The sequence below is a fragment of the Gossypium raimondii genome, chromosome 7 (genome assembly GCF_025698545.1).
Source record: "Gossypium raimondii isolate GPD5lz chromosome 7, ASM2569854v1, whole genome shotgun sequence".
Classification (NCBI taxonomy): Eukaryota; Viridiplantae; Streptophyta; class Magnoliopsida; order Malvales; family Malvaceae; genus Gossypium; species Gossypium raimondii.
Genome location: NC_068571.1, coordinates 26612851 through 26635669, shown reverse-complemented (window position 1 = coordinate 26635669; position 22819 = coordinate 26612851). Strand labels below are relative to the sequence as shown.

General features: G+C 33.1%; 1 protein-coding gene and 1 long non-coding RNA gene across 2 annotated transcripts; both read left to right on the top strand.

Annotated features, from left to right (window-relative positions):
- The first annotated feature begins 417 nt into the window (after positions 1-417).
- Positions 418-2533, top strand: LOC128042530 (uncharacterized). Its single transcript, XM_052633896.1, has 3 exons — positions 418-1237; positions 1326-1723; positions 2522-2533. Exons 1-3 carry the CDS (start codon positions 1234-1236, stop codon positions 2531-2533), a joined length of 414 nt encoding a protein of 137 aa, XP_052489856.1. The 5' UTR covers positions 418-1233.
- A 4854-nt stretch (positions 2534-7387) lies between these two features.
- Positions 7388-9913, top strand: LOC105798162 (uncharacterized). Its single transcript, XR_008197609.1, has 3 exons — positions 7388-7715; positions 8893-9025; positions 9629-9913. It is a non-coding gene; the product is annotated as an uncharacterized LOC105798162 (long non-coding RNA).
- The last annotated feature ends 12906 nt before the right edge of the window (positions 9914-22819 follow it).

Genomic DNA, 22819 nt, shown 5'->3' with positions numbered 1-22819 from the left:
TGGGATGAAGAGGTCGATAGTGACGGTGATCTCGATGTGGACGATGTACCTGATGATATTGACGATGAAGATGTCAACAACGATGAAGGCATTAACGCTTCTTCGGTCGAGGAGCAGATGCGGCGTATTTTGATACACAATAATCCTGGGCCACACATGTCGCTCATAGACCCCGGCGCAGCGTATGTAACTGAGTTCCCGGAGTACCCTGAAAAAGTTTATCCTCACGGGCTGGCCGTAACATCTAATGATGAGGAGTTATTCATAGGCCAGTGATTCAGCTGTAAAGAAGAGTGCGTATATGCCATTAAACGGTACAGCATGAACATATCGGTGGACTATAAAGTCGCAGTGTCTACTCTGACAATATATGTTGGGGAGTGTTAGAAGGTAGCTGAAGACTGCAATTAGTGGGTACGAGCTGCATTCATTAGAAGTTCTCAGATGTGGGAGATACGAAATTTTTTTGGTCCTCATACATGCACATCAACACGTATGACAGAAGATCATGGAAAACTTGATTCGAAAACTATCTGCACGTGTATCATGCCAATGGTGAAGGACATGCCGACCATTAAAGTTTCGGTACTGATTGCCGAAATGCAAGCACGATTCCAGTATCGAGTCTCATATCGGAAGGCATGGATAGCTAAACAGATGGCGATGGAGCAACTGTATGGGGTTTACGATTCGTCGTATAACGAGCTTCAAGGTTGGATAGCTGGTATGCAGGAGTACGTATCGGGGACTGTGATTAAGTTGCAGACAATGCCATATTACGGCCCGGACGACCAGTTACAGCTGGCAAAAAAGATTTTCCATCGGATGTTCTGGACGTTCGATCCATGTGTATGGGCATTTCCCCACTGCGGGCATTTCCCAACTGCAAGCCACTTGTGCAGGTGGATGGGACCTAGCTGTATGGAAAATATACACAGATCCTACTTCTTGTGGTTGCTCAAGACGGCAACAGAAACGTGCTCCCGATAGCATTTGCTATTGTAGATAAAGAGAACAGAGAACATGGAGTCTTGGGAATTCTTCCTCACAAATCTGCGGAGGTATGTTATTAGCAACGATAACATTTGCATCATCTCCGATAGAGGGAAGGGTTTAATTGCAGCTATTAGGCGTTCCGGTGTGCCGTGGAGATCCGTTTACTGCATCTGTCACATTGTGGCTAACTTCCACAAAGATTATAAGAATGCAGACTAGAAGAGACAAGTCGTGGGAATGGGTAATGATAACCTTATATTTTCAATATAAGTTGTAATGTTTTATGTTATCGACTTACTAGAACTTATTTTTTCTTAATACGTATGCAGCGTACGAGTTAGAGCCACATATTTTCCGGCAAAGAATGATCCGACTTGAGAGTGACATGGAGGGGCAGACAAACACATCTTTCCCACAATGGTTGGGCACAATGGAGCCGTGGCAGTGGGCTCAAAGTTTTGACGAGGACTTTCGTTATGGCCAAATGACCACAAACTTAGTCGAGGGGATCAACGCTGTCTTGTTGAAAACACGTCATCTTCCGCAGCACCTCTTCTTTTTCTTCTTATTTTTCTCCATTCAGCTAGACAGAGCTCGTGTTTATAATATGAGTAGTCCCGCCAATCAGTATGGCACCATTGGTGCCGCCAACCAGTATGGCACTATCGGTGCCGCCAATCAAAAACCCTCCACCAGGGTCCTGTCACATCGGCGCAGCTTTTTTTCTGTTTTTTTGTTTTTTTGGGTATATTTTGGTAAATAAAAAAATTATAATATTTTGGATATTTTTTATTTTTTATAATAATTTAGTAAAAAACCCCATTAAAATTATTCTATTCAAATTTGTTGGTGTAACATTAAAAAAAAAAACTCATTTGATAGCCATATAACAAATAATGACATTATAATAAACTTAAATTTAACAAAAGAAATTTAATACGGTTAACAATTGAACTTGTATTTTAAATTCAAAAGTAGAGAGGCTAGACTTACGAAAATAAAAGTATGACTAAATTTCAAATATATGAAGAGTACATAAATTTAAAACATATTTTAACTTTTAATTGTTTCTATATATCTACCTTTACAATAAAATTTAGGGACTTTTTAATATTTTAGTCAATATCATTTCAACTTCTAAGTATTTGAAGTATCAATAACAAAAGGACAAGAAAAACACTTGGCCATAAAATGAACACAAAAATCCAACATAGATTGGTAAAAGATTTGTGTTTAAGTTTTCATTGATAGTACATAACTTGTGTCACAAGTTCTATTTTTCTTCTATAACACTAGAACTTTTTAAAAAAAAAAACCCCATGTTTTTCATTAAAAGTAAGTCCCTAGTGCCCATCTTTTGACCTTTAACATATTTACATAGAGCCCAATAAGTAAACCCATTTATTTAATAGGCTAAAAACCTAACTCAATTATCCAAGTTATAGAGAATTTTAGGGTCTGTTTGTTTACATGTAAAATATTTTATGAAAAATATTTTCTGTATTTTCCTGTGTTTGTTTCACAGAAAACAGATTGATCAACAGAAAATGACCTACAGGTCAACAGAAAATAAGCCTTTTTCCTTGTAAAATGACTTATCCTTTTGAAAAGCGTAAGTCATTTTTCAGAAAAGAACTCCTCAATAGATAATGTTACTTTTATATAAAAATTAACTTAAATCAAGTTTAATATTATTATATTAATAATAAATTTTATTTTTATTTTTAAAAATATTTAAAATATTAATATAAAATATTATATTTTTAATATTATTAAACACACATATTTAATTATTTATATTTAGTCATATAATAAATTATTAATATAATTTATTATTTTTAATAAATTATTTAATATTTAAAATTTATTTTAATAGTAAATTTTAAAATTAATAATTTTAAATGATATTATTCACATATTATTGAAAATATCCATATTAATATTTTAATTCTAAATATTTATTGCAATTATAAATATATTAATAATAAATATTTTGTAGTATAAATGTTAAAATATGTCATAAGTCTATATACTCTTCACAAATTTGCAATTTAGTTCTGTTCTTTTATTTTCAAGAATTTAGTCCCTCTACTTTCCAGATTTGAAAATCAAGTCCAACTGCTGACATTGTTGATTTTTTTTTGTCAATTTTGTTAATGTCACATTTTTAATAAAAAAATACTCAGTTGGTAGTCATGTAACTAAAAAATAATCGTTGCAATGAACTTAAATTTAACTAAATATTTTTAATATATGTAAAAACAATGTAAAATATAAAATTATAGATATAAAATAAACTCAATTAAACAATGAAAAAATAAAAAAAATCTCAAATGTATGTTTGTTTAATTGAAAACGACTTTTATGAAATATTTTTAAAGAACCTGCCAAACAAAAGAAAATATTTTACACAGATTCATCCAAACACCAAAAAATACTAGCTTTTCCAGAAAAGTAAGTTATTTTCCAGAAATCATTTTCCGGAAGCCATTTTCAGTGAAACAAACGGAGCCTTATATTTAAATTCTTTGTACTTGATATTTGTTAACAATGTGAGATTACTAACATTGCAAACGACTGATAATTAATGTGTCAAATTGGGGTTCAAATATATATCACCTATAACATATGATACAAGTTTTAGTGTAGAAAATATTATTAATATTGTTTCTCCTAGAGTGTGACAGTTTAGTTTTTTTATTTTTTTCCAGTTCAGTGGGGGAAGAAATGTGAGAGAGAGAGTATAAATTAAAAAATAATAACCAAAATTATATGACTTCTAAATTACACATGAAATAGCATGAAAGGAACAATGGTTTTGAAATCTTATCTCCAAATTGTTGCTTGTAACGATGACTTACCATTTTTGTCTTATGGTGGCAAGGGCTAGTAAGAGAACTTGACACAAAATCAGTAGCGGTGACTTACCATTTGAAATGATGATTTAGGTCCCCTTTGGATAGGCGTGTACCCTTCTTTTTGTCTCACGCTACAATATCTAATATTACCGCCACCACTGTTTTTACACTAATTGCAAGTAAACGTACCACCAATCCAAAGGGCCACTTAGTCTTTTTCTTTGTGGTTTAAAAAAATTAATAAAATGGTTTGTGGCGATTTAGGGCTTTGAGGCAACAAAGATTCTTTGCCCTTCTAAGGCCATGCTTCCATTTGTGAAACTTCATTATTTTTTTTCAATTTATGTCACATCCTAATAACTGGGTTAGTAGAAATTGGGTCAGTGAGCCAAGAGTGGTCACATTTTATTTTTGGATTAAAATTGTGAAATTTTGTTAAGTAAATTGATTTGGTTCAGTGGTTGAATGTTCTGTTTGGGTGCATGAGGTCTTGCGTTCAAATCCCTTCCTTTGAGTTTTTATTGATTTTTTTCCTACACTTGACTAGTCACAAGTAGGTTATATCTTATTCTTGTTAGTTTGTTGGGAAGAATGGGTATGTTGGTTCAATGGTTAAGCATTCTTCTTTCCATTTGGGTCAAATTCAAATTCCAACAACCTGATTTAGATCAGGATAGGATTTAGTGGGGCGTTAATCAGTTTTGTTTATGTTTTTGTTTTTTTTAACAAAAAGAGAAGTTTCTCCTAAAATTTTGATAAATGTCGTTCCCTTTTTCCCCTCTTACTTTTCACGTTCTATTTTCTCCATCTTATTTGAATGTTCGTTTCTTTTTTGTTTTTGCTATAGAATTTTGCCATTGTCATTTTCTATGTTCATCTCTTCTACCTCATTATTTTTTTTGCTTCTTCTTGCATTCTTGCATTATTAATTCACTGCTCTTTTTGCTGCTCGTTCTTGTTCTTTTGCCATTCTTCCTTTTTCGCTACTGTTGATCTAGGTTGTGCTAATGTCCACTTCTGGAGTTCTTTGCTGGCTATGAGTGGTAAGGGGGAATAGGATTTGTAATTTTAGTTCCTTTCAGTGATTTATGTGTTATCTGTTCACTTCCTAGGAATGTTACTTTCCGATTTGTCATTAATGGACGTTTAATCATTTCTACTATATAATTTTGTTTAGGTGAGAGTCAAGAAGAGCATGTTCCTCTGTCGGGTTGCATATCAACAGTCTTCTTTTTAGAGGTAAGTGTGTGAAATGTTCGTTTTTTGAGGGTTGGTTGGTGTTTATTCGAGATAGTGTTGTGGAATGTGTTCATTATTAACCGATTGATTTAGGGTGTATGGTTGTGTGATTGATTGTTTGTGGATGTGCTTTTTAGGTGTTGGATTTGCTGCTACTATGTCAGTATCGAAAAACGATCAGGTGTGTAATGATAATCTTGAAAAATAGTGAACGATGTGATGCTGAAAATTCACCATCGACGCCACATTGCCGTGTGCCAGACCGTATGGGCCACACAGGCTGGGTTAAGTGGGCCGTCTGGGCTACACAAGCATGTGTTAGGCCGTGTGGGCCCATTTTCTGTTACTTTTAGTTAGGGCTGTGTTTTGAAGTGCAGTTTGAGGTCAGTGATTCTGTAGGTTTTATAAGTAATAAGTTTGATGTTTGTTAAAAGAAAACTGTTGTTCTGATATGAGTGCATAGATTCTGGAGGTATGTTGCATTACATAATGCGGTTCTGATATGTAAATTAGTGATCATCATTGGTATGTTTTTGATTAGTTAAGTATATACGATTATTGATAAGTTATGTTTTGTTCAATTCCCATAGTATGTGACATTGTGGCTTTTCCGATTAAAGTGATTTGTAATTATTGAAATTTGATATATCTGCTCTGTAAAGCATGAAATTACATGCTTACTAGTTTCTTTTAAAAATACGAATGCATGTTCAACATGCTTACTATTCTGATTTTGTATTTGCATGCCATGTCACTTACATGGGGTTGGGATAATATGGTAAGGAGAAAATTCTGACAGTTTAATGATCTGCATTATCTCGTGGTTTAACCACATATCTATTTTGGCAACTTGACTGCAATATAGTAGCTTGACCACATATATCTGATCTGGTAGTTTAACTGCAACTCTAGTGGCATTGTCCACAATTATATGTTGGTGTGCTTTTGGACAGATGAGTTCTGGGAAACTCTTTTTGGTGTGTAGTGTAGTTAGGTAGGAAGTTTTCTAAAAAATATACATTATGTTTTCCGAAAATACAACATTGACATAACCATGCGCACACAATTTTGCCATTTGAATTTGATGGAATTCTCTGTGATGCTATGATTTGTTTACTATGTTATCCGTGTTTCTGTTTGAGTTAAGTTGTACACTGAGCTTTATAGCTCACCCTTTTTTATTTTAGAAATGAATTGCATTTAGAATCAAATGAATATAAATGGATGGAAATGATAAAGTTAGAGAAATTAGTTACATTAAGAATGAATGTGGTTTTCACTAAGTATAGAAATGATATGAGAAGTAATTAAGTTTTTCTAATTATTATTTAATTAAACAATTTATGTTCAAAATGAAATTAAATTAATTAGTCATTGTGGATATGTTGAATATGGAAATTAAATTTATTTTTCATAGATTCTTTTACGGTAAAGTTGTCATTACTTTAATTAAATTAGAATTAGGTTGAAAAATTATTTAATTAGAAAATTAATTAATTTAAATTAACTTAATAAATAATGTTTATTTTGAGAAATAGAAAAACATGTTTTGGGTTAGATTAAATTATAAAGTGTTAGATTAAAAGTTCAGGAAGAGCATATAATTGGATGCGATACAGGAGAAATCCAAAATCCCTAATGATAAATATGAAGGGCGTCAACCCTAGTATCCTCTCTCCTAGTAGAACTAACTGTCTAGTCTTTCTATCAAATAAGTATTATTTGTATTATACTAATTCAACCGGGATTTTTCTATCTCTACTTATAAATAGATGGCACTAGTAGGGCTAAAACATATACAATTTATACACAACTTTGAGACATTGTTATTTTACCTGAAAATAGTGAGAAATTTATTTCTAAATATAAATTCTATTTTTTGGGAATAACAATTCTACCGATTTCCATTAAGAGAGAGAATTACTTTCCTACTAAAAGTAAGAATTTGTTTTTGGTTTTGCATTTTATTCGTGGTTGTTCGAAGCCACACTCGAAGTGATTCATGGTACGAGAAAAGTAGACAAGGTCATTCGGTTGAAAGTCGAGGACGTCTAGGATCCATTTCGCACAAAATACAAGTATTTTTCGAGAAAAATTTATTACTATAAATATCACAAATTGACTTGATTTTTCAAAATTTTAATTTTTCGTTATAATAGAAAATCGTTTTCAAAACAATTTTTTTTCTAACAATGTGGGAGCATTAATCGACGAATGATGTAAGCAACGGAGAGTTCAACCAATATGTTAGAACTTACATATTGCGTGCGCTCAATGGCTTGCTTATGGCAGATAAGTATGGGAGTATCTGCCACTTAGGGCCCGTTCTTTATCCCGTTTGAGAATCACTTTTTCACCCAAAAGTGCTTTTCTCTTAAAAGGAGCAAAGAACAACCTCCTTTTTCTCTTAAAATTTCTCCATCAAAAAAGTGCTTCTCTCTAGATGGAGAAGCTAAAAATTTCACCATCTAAAACGCTGGAAGGCTAATAAAAGACCAAATTAACCTATTTCTCCCCCTTGAAAAAACGTTCTTTCCTCTGCTGTGAAAGCTCTATACCCATTTTTTTTTTTCACATTTTTGCTGTGAAAGCTCTTTTCTGTTCTTTGTTCCTCTTCCGCAGGTAAGTTTGTTTTCTTCTTCTTCTCTTTAATTATTAATTATGCTTTGTTTTTAGTTGCTTTTTAGTTCTTCTTCCGCAGGTAAGTAACTCTTCCAACAGAAAAAAAAGAGGGAAAATTCTGGCTTTTGTGCCTGTTTTGCTTTTACTGCTTTGTTCCTCTACTGCTGCTTTGCTCTGCCTCTTTTGCTTTACCGCTTTGTAATTATTCCAAACTATTTTAGTTGATAAAAATAGAAGAAATATAGACTAAATCAAAATTCGTATCCAAATTCCATATCGTTGGTGAATTTTCTGTATCTTTTGTATTTAAAAGTTTTGATGATGTTCTTTTTAATTGTTTCTAGGGTTTAGCTTTACGATAAGAAACATTACTAATTACTCGAATTCAAGCTCTCCAATCTATTGTTGATATTTCGATACTGAAAATTAATTATATAAATGATCATAAAATCACATTCAACGGTTGGATTTTGCAATGAATCAGATTCGTATCCAAGCTAAAGGGGAAGGTTTGATTTGAAAATGCTGTGAAGTACTTTCAAATTGATAACCAGCAAGGCCTTTCTTCTTAGAAAAGTCAAATAGATTGAATGTGCAGATTCCAACTTTGCTCAGTTTATGTAATTGTTCTTAGATCTGTTTGATTATATTAAAGGCTGAAGTCCTTTTTCTTCTTTTAGTAAAATATGGAATTGGTTCTGCTTGTTGCATTCTTTGCATTCGAGAATCGAGAGAAAAATCAAGAAGAAGCAAAGAGTTTTATTTATTAATAATGATATTTAAGTAATGAAAACCTGATTGGTTCTTTCCATTTTTGGTGTTTTTACTTTGTGGTTTGGAAGTAGTTAGTAAGATGCTTTTGGAATTAATTCTTATCTAATATAACAATTGATTTGATCAACGTGATTGCTTGGATTTGAGAATAGATGAACTTGTTTAATGTTGGGAACTTAGTTGGAGAACTTGTGAATAGCTAAACATGGTATATTTCTTTGTTTTGGTAAAAGAATCTAATGCCAGTAAGTGCCCATTGGGGTATATTCCTGTTCCATTTTTTAACATAAGTTTTGGCTTTTCTCTGCTAAAGCTTGATTTATACTTAAAACATTTAATCAAGAGCCATTATTCTCTCTACGGCGCTTGGCTCACAGCCTTCTGTTTGTAAATTTGTTCCCAGGTAGAATATGATATTCTCAGGTGCTAGCATTTGATGTTGGTGAATTATGTGACCTTTGGTGGAGAGTGTGAGGCTCTGCGCTGAGCAAATAGATGCAGGCAGTTGGCTTTTAGTAGTAATGAAGAACATACAGGTGTTTCCCTCTTTTAATAAGTAATTATATGTATATAATTGCTCTCTTTGGTGTCAGCTAAGTAGCCACTGTGTCAAGTTACAAGTGATCATTACTCCTAAGTTAACATATAAAAGAACTGTTCACTCCTAAGTTGCAACTGTTGTATTTTTTGGATTTTTTTTTTACTTTTAGTAGGAAAAAAGTATGATTAATTCAGTTAAGTGGGACAAAGAGATTGGAAAGCATGGCTTGAACTTTGAAAGGTGATATCATGTGTAACTCAAACCATATTTATGTTTGAGTTCCTTGTTTTAGAAAATGGATATAGCTGCTGCTTGCTATTGACGATTCTTAACCCAAAGTATTAATGCTTGCTCAGATTCTTAACCCAATGTTTATTTCATGAAAGGTTCCATCTTAAAGTTGCTTCCTGTTTGACTAGCAATTTTCTAGTATTAATGCTAGTGGATTGGTCTTTGACTAGCAATTTTCTAGGACTATTCAAGTGATTGCTTCTTGACTCTTTGTACATTGTTCTATTTCATTTTCTTTGTCAATGAATTTGATTTTATCATTGGTTAATGTTTTTAGTAGCTTATGTTTTGTTTCTTTTTTGTCAAGGTTGTGGAAGGCTCTCCAGTTTTATGCAGGCTTCAGCATTTTCATGCTTTATGTGTATCAACTCCCTATAGAGTTCTCAAGTATGTTACAGTGGATAGCTGATTTTGTTGGTCTATTCAAAATATGTTCAACATCTGAGTGGACTGAAATTTGCTCTTCTGTTTCTCTTGTACTTTTTTACATCATGGTATGTACTAGTTTTATTACTATAGGTCTGATTTTGTTTAAAGATTTTAGCTGAACCTTTAAATGAAATGCAATACACGCTAAATTGTTCAATTGAAACTATGTTTGCTTTTATAATTCTAAGTATTTTGTTTTATATTCTCAAACATTTAATCTAAGGGGTGATGAAATAGTTAGTTCGATCCATTTTTAATTGAACTATAATTAACTAAACCGTTAGTTGAATTGAGCTTTTTTCTGTTAAAATAATTAACCGAATCGAACCAACTTCAATTAATTTTGTCGGCTATCTATTGAATTGTTGTTTATATAACTTTTTTTTTCTTTTGGTCCAAAGTTCATACCATTTTGAAACAATTATTGGCAAACATTACACTAAAATCGTAGTGTGCATTAAATCGAACAAAATATGACAAACAATGTGCATTGTCGTATAGTAGAATAAAAACATTATAACATTACAATACAATGACAGTTGGAACGAAATTGATAGGTGTTTAATTAATTAAAAATAAAAAATAATTTTTATAATAATATAATCGTGTCAATATCTAATTATAAATATTTAATTTTTATATTTAAATATTTAAATATAGTTTATATATTCTAATTAAATTTTATAAATAATTAATATTAATTACTTAGAAATATTTAAAATTAATAGTATATACTAAAATATTAACAATAAGTTATAATAAATTATTTTTTTATATTTTTGTTAAAATATCATAATGTTAGCTAATTTGAACATTATTTAAATACATATTTGTTACTTTATAATCTCATGTCTAAAATGGATATTTTATTCTTCAAAAGCACTTTTTGACAGCAATGCCAAACACTTAAATTTCTCAAAAGCACTTCTCAAAAGCAATGAAGAACTGGCCCTTAATGTTTTTGCCATTGTTGGCGGACCCTACTTGTGTCTACACGTACAGTTGAAGATCTGCGGTGTTGGCTTTCCTTTATTGAGTCCTTAACATTGCTGTCGTTTGAGAAACAAAACAATTGAACGATTGTTGCACCCTCCTTTTAAGTATAGGCTTGGATGTGGATGCCATTTATAGCATCAATTCCCTCTCATCCATTATCTTTTCCAATGGCGAGAAGGTAAAGATATATTATATGCGCCATTTAGAGTGTATTTTAGTATTTAAGATTTTGGGTTTGGGATGATAAATAGTTAATATATTTATAGATTTAAGGTAAATTTGGATTGTGCCACATATTATCGGAGCTTACATAGATCTGAATTGATAATAATAGATATGCAGTTGAAGAGATTAGTTGTTCATCCATTTTTTTATAATTTACAGTTCTAATTGTTATAAACATTTACCGTTTTGTTAGCATTTAATTATTTTATGTAGTTTTGGTGGACACTGTACTGGGTTAAGGACGTTTAGGTTGTGGTACCGAGGGTTGTAGTGGATGAGGCACACACGTTAGGGATGACCTACATAACTGTTATCTATTTCAACATCATCGCATCGTAACACAAGTGATTAGGTGCTGCTTTAGTTTGATATGTGGCAATCGATTCCAAAGAGTTGAAAGACTTGAAAATTGTGCAGAATGGTGATAAGAGGGATAGACGGTGTAGAAATTGGGCTAAGGAACATCAAGAGTAGATTGCTCACTGACATAAGCATCACAAATTTATCATCACTAGACAATTGATTCAAAATTATCCATTTGACACGAATCTACAGTAAATGTTTTGGATTATGTTGAAGGGATTCAAATGGCAAGTATCCAATTATCCCAAAAACTTCCACATCCGAATTCGAAATATACAAGCTCGAGCACAAGTATCTAAGGGATTATATTTATTTTTGAATTAAACTCATCCATCAAAAATGAGAAATAACCAAATCAAAATTTAAAGGAGAGCGCTAATACAGAATGAAAGCGGAAGCGGATCGAATTCAAGTTGTTCGACTCAAAAAGGAAAGATTTGGATCTGATCTGAAAAGAAGAAATAAATAAATTTAGTAATAAAGAAGTCGGAAATAGTAAAAGAAGAAATTTAACAACAAAGAACAAATAAAAATAATAAATAAATAGACGAAATTTAAAAGTGGAAGACGGATTGAATAAATTGATGAATATGATGGATAGAAGGATAAATGTCCAATTGAACCATTTGAGAAATAAATCCCAACAAACTCAATTAATGGCTCTAATCAACCCTCCAAGAAATAATCATTGGCAAATTTAAGGGTGAGGAATGAATCCCCACAACTTCTTAAAGAAAATCGAGAAGAAAACTACTTCTAAAAATCATAAGAAAGAAATCTTACTCAAAGAAACAAACTCCCAGAGTTGAAAATTTTAATAATGAAAACAATTGTCTTTAATGAACAATGAAGAAGCCTTTATATAGGCTAGCTAAGTAAATCCAAATAAAACTCTAAAGTATACTAAAACTCTAATTAATCTAAACAAGAAGTAGTTTTAAACAAAACTTTCTTGTTAACATAAAACTCCTAATAACTTAAAATACTGAATAATTATAAAAAAAATTCATAATAAAAAATAATAAGAGATAATAAATAAAATATTTTGCTCATGTATCAAAAAAAAATTTAAGCCTAAAACCCGAACCCAATATGAAATACCTAAGCTTGTGGGATTGATTAGGGTCCTTTAACATTCTCCACATTGGCTTGTCATCATAAATTGAGAGTTTAGGCCCACGAATAAAATTAATCCCTTCTAATTCATCATTGCTCCAAAATCCATCGTCTTGAAGCTTCAACTCTTCTTCTCGAATTTTTTTGTGATAAAGTCTTGAACGAATAAGTTGAGGTTTGACTTTAATTGCTTGAATTTGGATCTCGTGATTGGGCCTCGAGGGAAATTAGCCCCATCTCTATTATGGCCTTTAAATTGGGCCGAGTTGCTCGTATCATTCCCCCTTCCACAAAAGGATTCACCCTCAAATCTGCAATATTAAAAGGAGAAAAGTCAACAACATTAAAAGTGGCACTAACATTATACTCACCGGGAAGATCGATTTGATATGCATTGTCGTTAATGCACTTGAGTACTTGAAAAGGTCCATCACCATGTGGATTTAATTTCGTCTTGTGTTTAATCGAAAATCATTATTTTCTCATATGGACCCAAACCTAGTCACCGGGCTCAAAGATAACTTGCTTGTGCCCCTTGTTAGCTTTGTTGGCATTCGCTTCATTTATTTTGGTGGTTCGTTGTCTTGATTTCTCATGCATGGATTTCACCAATTCAACTTTCTTTTCCCTATCTAAATTAGAAAAGTTTTCTATAAGCAATGGCACAAGATCAAGTACAGTTAGTGGGTTAAAACCATAAACAAGTTCAAATGGGGAATAGCCAGTTGTAGAATGAATAGATCGATTATATGCAAATTCAACAAATGACAAACATTCTTCCCAATTTTTAAGGTTCTTATAACAACAGCTCGTAGTAAATCACCTAAGACTCGATTGACTACCTCAGTTTGTCCATTGGTTTGGGGGTGACATGTAGTAGAATATAATGATTTAGTACCAAACATACCCCACAACACTTTCTAAAAGTGGCTAAGGAACTTTACGTCTCTATTAGATACAATGGTACAAGGTATCTCGTGTAGGCGCATCACATTTTTAAAGAATAAGTCAGCCACATGTGTAGCATCATCCGTTTTGTGACAAGGAACGAAGTGAGCTATCTTTGAAAAACTGTCAACAACAACAAAAATGCTATCTTGACCCTTTTTAGTTCGTGGCAAACCAAGAATGAAATCCATGGATACGTCTACCCATGGCGAAGAAGGAATCAACAAAGGAGTAGAGAGCCCATGAGGCATTACCTTAGATTTTGCTTGTTTACAAGCAATACATTTAGAACATTCCTTTTCAACGTCCTTCTTCATGTGTGGCCAATAAAAATGTTCTTGTAGAATATCTAGTGTTTTGGTGACACCAAAATGTCTCATTAAGCCTCCACTATCTGCCTCATGAATTAATAACTCTTTCATGGAACACTGTGGAACACATAACCTGTTTAGGCGAAAAAGAAACCCATCTACAAGATAAAACTTGTTAAAGGCACGATTCCCACAATTGGAAAAAATATTTGCAAAATCAACATCATTTAAGTATAAATATTTTATATGATCAAACCCCAAGACTTTAGCATTTAATGTAGTTATCAAATAATATCTACGAGATAAGGCATCAGCAACTACATTTTCTCTACCTATTTTGTATTTAATTACATATGGAAATGTCTCTATGAGTTCTACTCGTCGAACATGTTTCTTGATTAACTTACCTTGTCCCTATAACCATTTTAGGGATTCATGATCTATATGGATAATGAATTCATGTGGCAGCAAGTAATGTTGCCAAACTTGTAGAGCTCAAACTAATGCAAGCAACTCATTGTCGTAAGTTGAGTAGTTTAATTGCGCCCCATTCAGTTTTTCATTGAAATATGCGATTAGCCTTTTTTCTTGCATCAACACGGCACCAATTCCAATACCTGAAGCATCACATTCAAGTTCAAAAGTATTAAAAAAATCATGTAATTTAAGAACTGGAGCAGAACATAATTTATCCTTTAAGGCTTGAAAAGTCTTTTCCTGAGCTTTTCCCCACGTAAAACCCACAGACTTTTTAATAACCTCAGTTAATGGAGCGGCAATAGTAGAGAAATCCTTCACAAAACATTTATAAAAATTTGCTAAACCATGGAAAGATCTCACATTGGTAATTGATTTAGGAGTGGGCTACTCCCTAATTGCCTTTACTTTGTCCTTATCGACATGAATACCTTGAGCACTTATTTTAAAACCTAGAAATATTAGTTTATCACAACAAAAAGTGCATTTATCAAAGTTGGCAAATAACTTTTCAGTTTTCAGATTGTCTAAAACAGATTTAACATGGAAAACATGATCATCTAAAGAAGTTGAATAAATCAGAATATCATCAAAATATACTACCACAAATTTACCCAAATAAGGCTTTAAAACATGATTCATTAATCTCATGAAAGTACTAGGTGCATTAGTTAGACCGAAAGGCATAACAAGCCATTCATATAATCCAAACTTAGTTTTAAAGGTTGTTTTCTATTCATCCCCTTCACTTATACGAATTTGGTGATAACCACTTTTTAAATCAATTTTAGTAAAAATTGTTGAACCATGTAACTCATCAAGCATGTCACCAAGTCTAGGGATTGGATGCCTATACTTTATTTTTATTTTGTTGATTGGGCAACAATCAACACACATTCGGAATGAACCATCCTTCTTAGGCACCAATAGGACAGGGATGGCACAAGGGCTCAAACTTTCTTTAATGTACCCCTTTTGTAATAGCTCTTCCACTTGCCTTTGTAACTCCTTTGTCTCATCTGGATTGTTTCGGTAAGTTAGACGGTCTGGAATGGTTGCACCGGGTACTAAGTCAATTTGGTGCTCTATGCCTCGTATAGGTGGTAAACCTTCAGGTGCCTCATTGAAAATATCCTCATAATCCTGCAAAAGAGATGTAAAGACACTAGGCAAAAAATTGTTAACGTTAACTAAAGATAAATAATTTTGCCTAAACCTCACAAAGATACAAGGTTTTTTGTGATATAGAGCTCTCCTCACATCTTTTTTTACTTGCAAATAAATTTCGCACTCTCTTTTTACCATTAAAGGGTTCACTCACCATTGGGTTGTTTGTATTTTGACTTTTATCACTAATGGCCTATTTTCTCTTTGTCTTTTCAATTATATCTTTCTTCTCTACAACCTCCTCACAAAATTTTTTCATCTTGAGTTGATCATTGTGTACATCTTTTAGATCCAAATGGGCCAAAATAAATTTTTTCCCTTTAAACACAAGGGAGTAAAGGTTCAATTTGCCATGGTGCACCACATGACGATCATATTGCTATGGTCTATCAAGAAGCAAATGGGCGGCATGCATGGGAACTACATCACACCAAATCTTGTCAGAATAATTCCCAATCTTGAATGCAATTAAGGACTGTTTAAATACCTTAACTTCTGAACCTTCATTAAGCCATTGTAAGTGATATGGCTTAGGGTGTCTTTGACAAGGTAAAAATAAAGTATCCACTAAAAAACTACTCATCACATTGGCACAACTACCACTATCAACAATAAGAGAACACAACTTTCCTTGAATCAAGCACCTCGAGTGGAATATGTTACTCCACTACACTTCATCAGAATCATCATTTACTTGAATAATAAAGGATTTTCGCACTACAAGACAATGGGACTTAAGCAAATCCTCTCATCAGTAGGAGGTTCCAAAACCTCTTCATATTCTTCTTTGTCATCATAGTCACAAACAACATTAGTGGCATTTAAATCGTCATTTTCAGAATCAGATTTAAGGGTACCATCATTACTTATCAACATTACCCTTTTATCGGGACAATCACAAGAATAATGCCTATTGCCATTACATTTGTAGCATTTAACATCACGAGAACAATTCAAAGTAGGTTTAGAAGAAGTACTAGAATGTACTTGTACAATAGAAGAAGTACCTTTAGGTGGCGCCTCATCTTTCCAACTAAGTCACTTAGGTTCATCTTTAAATTGAGGTAGACAATTCACTTGTGGCGGAATGAATTTTGAGCCCTAAAAGGTAGAGGTCAATGTACTCCAACTAGATGCACAACTCCATAAACGATTCTTAGATTTTCGGTTCAATTGTTCTTCAATCGTACAAGCTTTTTGAACCGTTTCGTCCAAATCAATAAAAGTTTGAAGATCTAAAATCTCAGTGATATTTTCATTCAACCTATTTACAAATCGAGCTATAGTATCTTCCTCCTCCTCATCCTTATTAGCTCGTTGCATCAAAATCTCCATTGCATGAAAATATTCCATCACAGATTTATTACCTTAAACAAGATTTTAAAGTTTCTATTTGTTGTCCTTATAGTAATGAGGTGATACATACCATTTTTGCATGATTCGCTTTAAATCATCCCATGAGTCAATGGATCTCTCATGGTTCATTTGTTGGGACAGTAATAATTGAGTCCACCAACTTAAACCATAATCGGAGAATTCCAAGGTAGCTAATAGGACCTTCTCTTCTTCTGAACATTTGCAAAATTCAAATAACAACGTAATTTTATTCTTCCAACCACAATAGGAGTCAGGATCATACTTGCCGTTAAATGATGGAACACTGAATTTTGGTTTATTCACAGAAAATGGCTACGAGAACTAGTACAATAGGTTGCAGCACGAGCACGTGAGCCACGTTTAATACGTCCAGAAGACTGTCGCGGCTCATAACCATCATCATAATCATTCGTCTTATCATCATAGTGAAGAGGTTGCTCATCATCATCATCATCATCATCGTTGTTAGTTTCCATTCGAACTAAAGTTTGACTGAAATTTTGTTAGACCGCTTCGTGATGAATGACTTGCGCTTGCAATGTGGTGAACTTATTTTCCAAACATTTTGCGCTTCTTTGAATTCTTGTCGAAGTTCGTCGAGCATTGCTGTAAGTTGGTCCATGGTAACCATGGATAGAACATGCTCCTCGTCCTTACTACTTGTACGTACCATTATTAGAGGTTGAAATAAAAAACACTCAGAAAAAAATTAATCAAAGAAATTTAAATCTCACCGTTATACACTCGCAAATAAAAAAAATTCTAAGAGACAAAAGAAAAGAAATTAAGGTTTTCTCACTTGTAACTTTTAAAGAGTAATCAAACTCAATAATATTAAAAAAGATGTGGGATCACTCTCTAACAAAGTTGACCTAAGGCTCTAAGAAGCCAAAGAAAAACTCGACTCCAAAGGATGTAAGTTGCATGGAGAAACTCTTTTCGTACCTATTAACACAAGAAACAAAAATGTGTTAGAATGCATAATAAAATTAAAAAAAATAAAATCTAATGCTAGAATAAAAGAAAATAAACTACCCAACCGAAAACTTGAAATGATGGAAAATAACTTGAATTTTTTTATTCGAGATGTTCCCGATTTTCAAAAATCACGAAATTTAAACTAGAGTCTCCTCAAATAATGTAGATCTAATCTAGAAAATTTTGGCACAAAATTTAACTCACATAATATTTTCTTTTTTTCGTATTTTTTTCTATACTTTTTCGATCACTTTTTTTTGGGAAATATTTTATATACTCTAAAATAGTTCCAAGAAACAGTATATAAAATTTTAGATCATTTGAAAAACATTTACCCACTGAAAAATATTTTTTTCGAAAACCTTTTGGGTAAAAAGAAAAATAATTGTTTTGAGATTGCTTGCTGGAAATCAATTTATAAGAACACAAAAAGTACCTAAAACGCCCGAATCTGATACCAAATGATATGGAATGAAAGCGGAAGTGGATCGAATTCAAGTTGTTCGACTCGAAAAGGAAAAATTTAGATCTGATCTAAAAAGAAGAAATAAATAAATTTAGTAATAAAGAAGTCTGAAATAGTAAAAGAATAAATTTAAGAACAAAGAACAAATAAAAATAGTAAATAAATAGATGGAATTTAAAAATGAAAAATGGATTGAATAAACCGATGAATATGATGGATAGAAGGATAAATGTCCAATTGAACCATTTGAGAAATAAATCCCAACAAACTCAATTAATGACTCTAATCAACCTTCAAGAAATAATCGTTGGCAAATTTAAGGGTGAAGAATGAATCCCCACGACTCTTTAAAGAAAATCGAGAAGAAAATTACTTCTAAAAATCACAAGAAAGAAATCTTGCTCAAAGAAACAAACTTCCAGAGTTGAAAACTTTATTAATGAAAATAATTGTGTCTTTAATGAACAATGAAGAAGTCTTTATATAGGCTAGCTAAGTAAATCCAAATAAAACTCTAAAGTATACTAAAACTCTAATTAATCTAAACAAGGAATAGTTTTAAACAAAACTTTTTGGTTAACATAAAAGTCCTAATAACTTAAAATACTAAATAATTATAAAAAATTCGTAATAAAAAATAACAAGAGATAATAAATAAAATATTTGGCTCATGTATAATAAAAATTAAGCCTAGAACCCGAACCCAATATGAAATGCCTAAGCTTGTGGGATTGATTAGGGTCCTTTAACATTCTCTACATTGGCTTGTCATCATAGATTGAGAGTTTAGACTCACGAATAAGATTGATCACTTCTAATTCATCATTGCTCCAAAATCCATCGTCTTGAAGCTTCAACTCTTCTTCTCGAAACTTTTTTGTGATAAAGTCTTGAACGAATAAATTGAGGTTTGATTTTAACTACTTGAATTTAGATCTCGTGATTGGGCCTTGAGGTAAACTAGGCCTATCTCTATTATGACATTTGAATTGGGCCGAGTTGCTCGTATCAAGCGCACTTTTGCAACGACAAAGAGAAAGCTTAAAAGACTGAGTCAAACTCTTGAGTCTCAGATAAAACCCAAACATGTTTGGTCAGGCGTCAGAGCTTCACTGCTTAAGACCCCTATGTCTTTTTTTCCCCCCTTTTTATTAAAAAGAAAAACTTTATTTGTTGACACCATTTTTTGGATGAAAACGGGGTCGACTTGAATTTTGAAAAAAGAAACGGGAGTCGCCACCAATCCTTTTTTATGAGGTGTGATTCGATCACCTCAAAAAGTGGTTATTTTTAATAAACGATTTGATTTTATTAAAATAACAAGTTTGGTCCATGAAATTTAGAAGAACGGGTTCGGGAGTCAGTTACGCACGAGGAAGGATTAGCACCCTCGTAATGCCCAAAATTGGCACCTAGTTGATTAGTTAATGTCTTAATGTCGAAAATTGAGAACTTTGAAGGCTTTTAAAAATACGATCCTTGTATTAAAAGGTTGAAAATTTTCAGGAAAAAGGGGCATATTTCACGTTATTCGAGAAAGAAAATCATATCCAGTAAGTTAGGACACAATGTCTCAAATTCCGATACGTGAATGAAAATGCTTATTTAAAAGATATTTTAGCCATCTCGGATTTAAAATGAAATCACGACCAAGAAGTTAAGACGCGATTTTTTAAATCCGAGATCATTTAAAATTTGAGTTTTAAAGATTCGTGTATTTAGATTTATCGTGAAAATCGAAACCCAAGAAGTTAGGTACGATCCTCTCGAATCTAAACACGAAATTTTGTTCATTTTAAAAATCATATTAAATAAAATTAATTTAGCATGAAATGGTAGGAGTAAACACAATATTAACTTGTATAAAAAATGATGATGGTGATACAAGAACAAATAATATAAGCAATAATCAAAAGAAATAAAATACATAAATAAAATAATCAAGTATATGAAATAATAAATTAAAGAAAACTAAAATAATAACGAACATAAGAATAAATAAACAAATAAATATCAAATAGGAAGACAAAACAATACGAAAAGATAAAATACATATGTATGTCAATACAAATTAAAAGTACAAAAATACAAGCACGTACATATATGTATAAATAAATTATAAAATATACACATGCAAATATATATACTTTAAACTTATAAAATATAAGAGTATGTAAACATATATATATATATAAAGCTAAGATAATTTAAAAAAACTAATTAATATATTAGCAATAGTAATGAATAAACAAAAGAAAAATAAGACTGAGAATAATAAATAGTAATAATATATTAAAATGATCAATTTAATAATAAAACTAAAATATTAAGCAGAGGATTAAATTGAAACTAAACAAAAACCTTAATGCAGAAATCGAAATTGGAAACAGAGAAAAGGATCAAATTCTGACACGCGCATAGGAAGGGGGACCAGAACAGAAAATATCCCTCCCTCCAAAACACATCACTTTGATTGGGACTAAAATGAAACAAAAGTAAAGTTATGCGGCTAAATTAAAAAACGAAAAGGGACCAGATTGCACTAAGACGCAAAAGCGGAAGGACCAAAAGAGTAAATAACCCAAATTTCAAAAACACGCGGATCCCCTGATCGGGTCGGGTCGACGCGCGGGTAAAAGGGCACTAAGGCCAAAACGGCATCGTTTTGGCTACTGGGGTTAAACCCCAAAACGGCGCCGTTTCAACTCTTTATAAAACCAAATTTTTTTTTTTAAATTCATTTTTCTTTCTTCCCTAAAAAAAACTCAGAAATTTTCTCTCAAGTCTCTCTCTCCCTTTTGAAAATTCGGTCAGGAGTCCGTTCATCCGCCACCGCGCACGGTGGCCGGAAAACTAAAAAAAAGCACTTTTTCACTCTTTTTTCGAGCAAAGCCCCGATTCGGGGTTAAGATAGCTCAAAAGGCTCTCAAAAGTCAAAAAAGAGAAGAAGAAAAAAAGAAAAAAAAAGAAAACCCTTCGGTTTCTCCTCGCCGACGGTGGAGTCCTTTCGGCAAGCCAGTTGGCCTGACCACCCTCAAGACGGAGGAGTCCCCCATTACCCGAAAGGTAACAAATTTCTTTTTCCTTTTATTTCCTTTATTTTGAAATAAAAATAAACAAATAAATAAAGCACCTTTGTTTCTTTGAAATTTTTTCTTTTTTATTTCTTGAAATTGTGAAAAAAAAAGGGTGGAAACCCCATTAGGTGATACTTGGCTTTATAGCCAATGCTATTTTCATTTTCATTTTTCATTTTTCTCTGTTTGCTACTGTTCTTTGCGTGTTTTCTTCTCATTGCAGTGCTTGTGCACGTGTAGATGGGACGTCTTGGCGATGGGAGAAAGCGATGGCAAAGAGTCCTAGCATGCGGCGCCCTAGGGTTAGGTTTTTTTTTATTTTTGCTGAAATTGTTTTAAGTTTGGGCCGTTTGGGCTTGTAATATCATTTGGGTATTGGGCTAGTGTTTAGGTGGGTAATGGGTTAAGTTTATTGGGTAATGGGCCGGGCAAATATTGGGCTTGTACAGCTGCCCCTCTTTGCTCATTGTCGTGTAACGAGAATGAAACAAAGACTTCAAAAAGGCCAATTTTGCCCGGTCTTGCCAAGTCTTGACTTGTTCTGATGTTTCTCTTCTTTAAGTAACTTTATTTCAGTCTATTGTGTCTTGTCGCTTCGATCCACTCCACTGCACGTCAGAAAGATCTGTCTTGTAGCTTCAATCTTCTTCGCAACAACTTCAGAGAGATAGGATTGATTTCTTTCGTCTGCTCTACTGCAACTTCAGGGAGATAAGACTGGATACGATCTACTCTACTGCAACTTCAGAGAGATAAGATCTGTGGTTTTGATCCGCTCCACTGCAACTTCAGGGAGATAGGATTGATTTCTTTCGTCTGCTCCACTGCAACTTCAGGAAGATAAGACTGGATGCGATCTGCTCTACTGCAACTTCAGAGAGATAACGTCTGCCATCTCTAATCTGTTTAACTACGATGTCGGGGAAATTAGATTCACCGTCGTAGCTTCAATCTATTTCATTACACCGCCAGGGAAGTAAGATTCGCCGTTGTGGCTTCAATCTTTTAAATTTGAAATGTTGAGGAAGTGAGATTCACCGTCGTAGCTTTAATCTGTTCCGCTGTATCACCTGGGAAGTAAGATTCGCCGTTGTGGCTTCAATCTTTTAAATTGCAATGTCGGGGAAGCAAGATTCGCTATTGTAGCTTCAATCTATTCCACTGCATCGCCTGGGAAGTAAGATTTACCGTTGTGGCTTCAATATTTTAAATTGCAATGTCGGGGAAGCAAGATTCGCCGTCGTAGCTTCAATCTGTTCCGCTGCATCGCCTGGGAAATAAGATTCACCGTTGTGGCTTTAATCTTTTAAAATTGCAATGTCGAGGAAGTGAGATTTACCGTCGTAGCTTCAATCTGTTCTGCTGCATCGCCTGGAAAGTAAGATTCACCGTTATGGCTTCAATCTTTTAAATTGCAATGTCGGGGAAGCAAGATCCGTTGTTGTAGCTTCAATCTGTTCCGTTGCATCGCCTGGGAAGTAAGATTCACCGTTGTGGCTTCAATCTTTTAAATTGCAATGTTGGGGAAGTGAGATTCACCGTCGTAGCTTCAATTTGTTCCGCTGCAT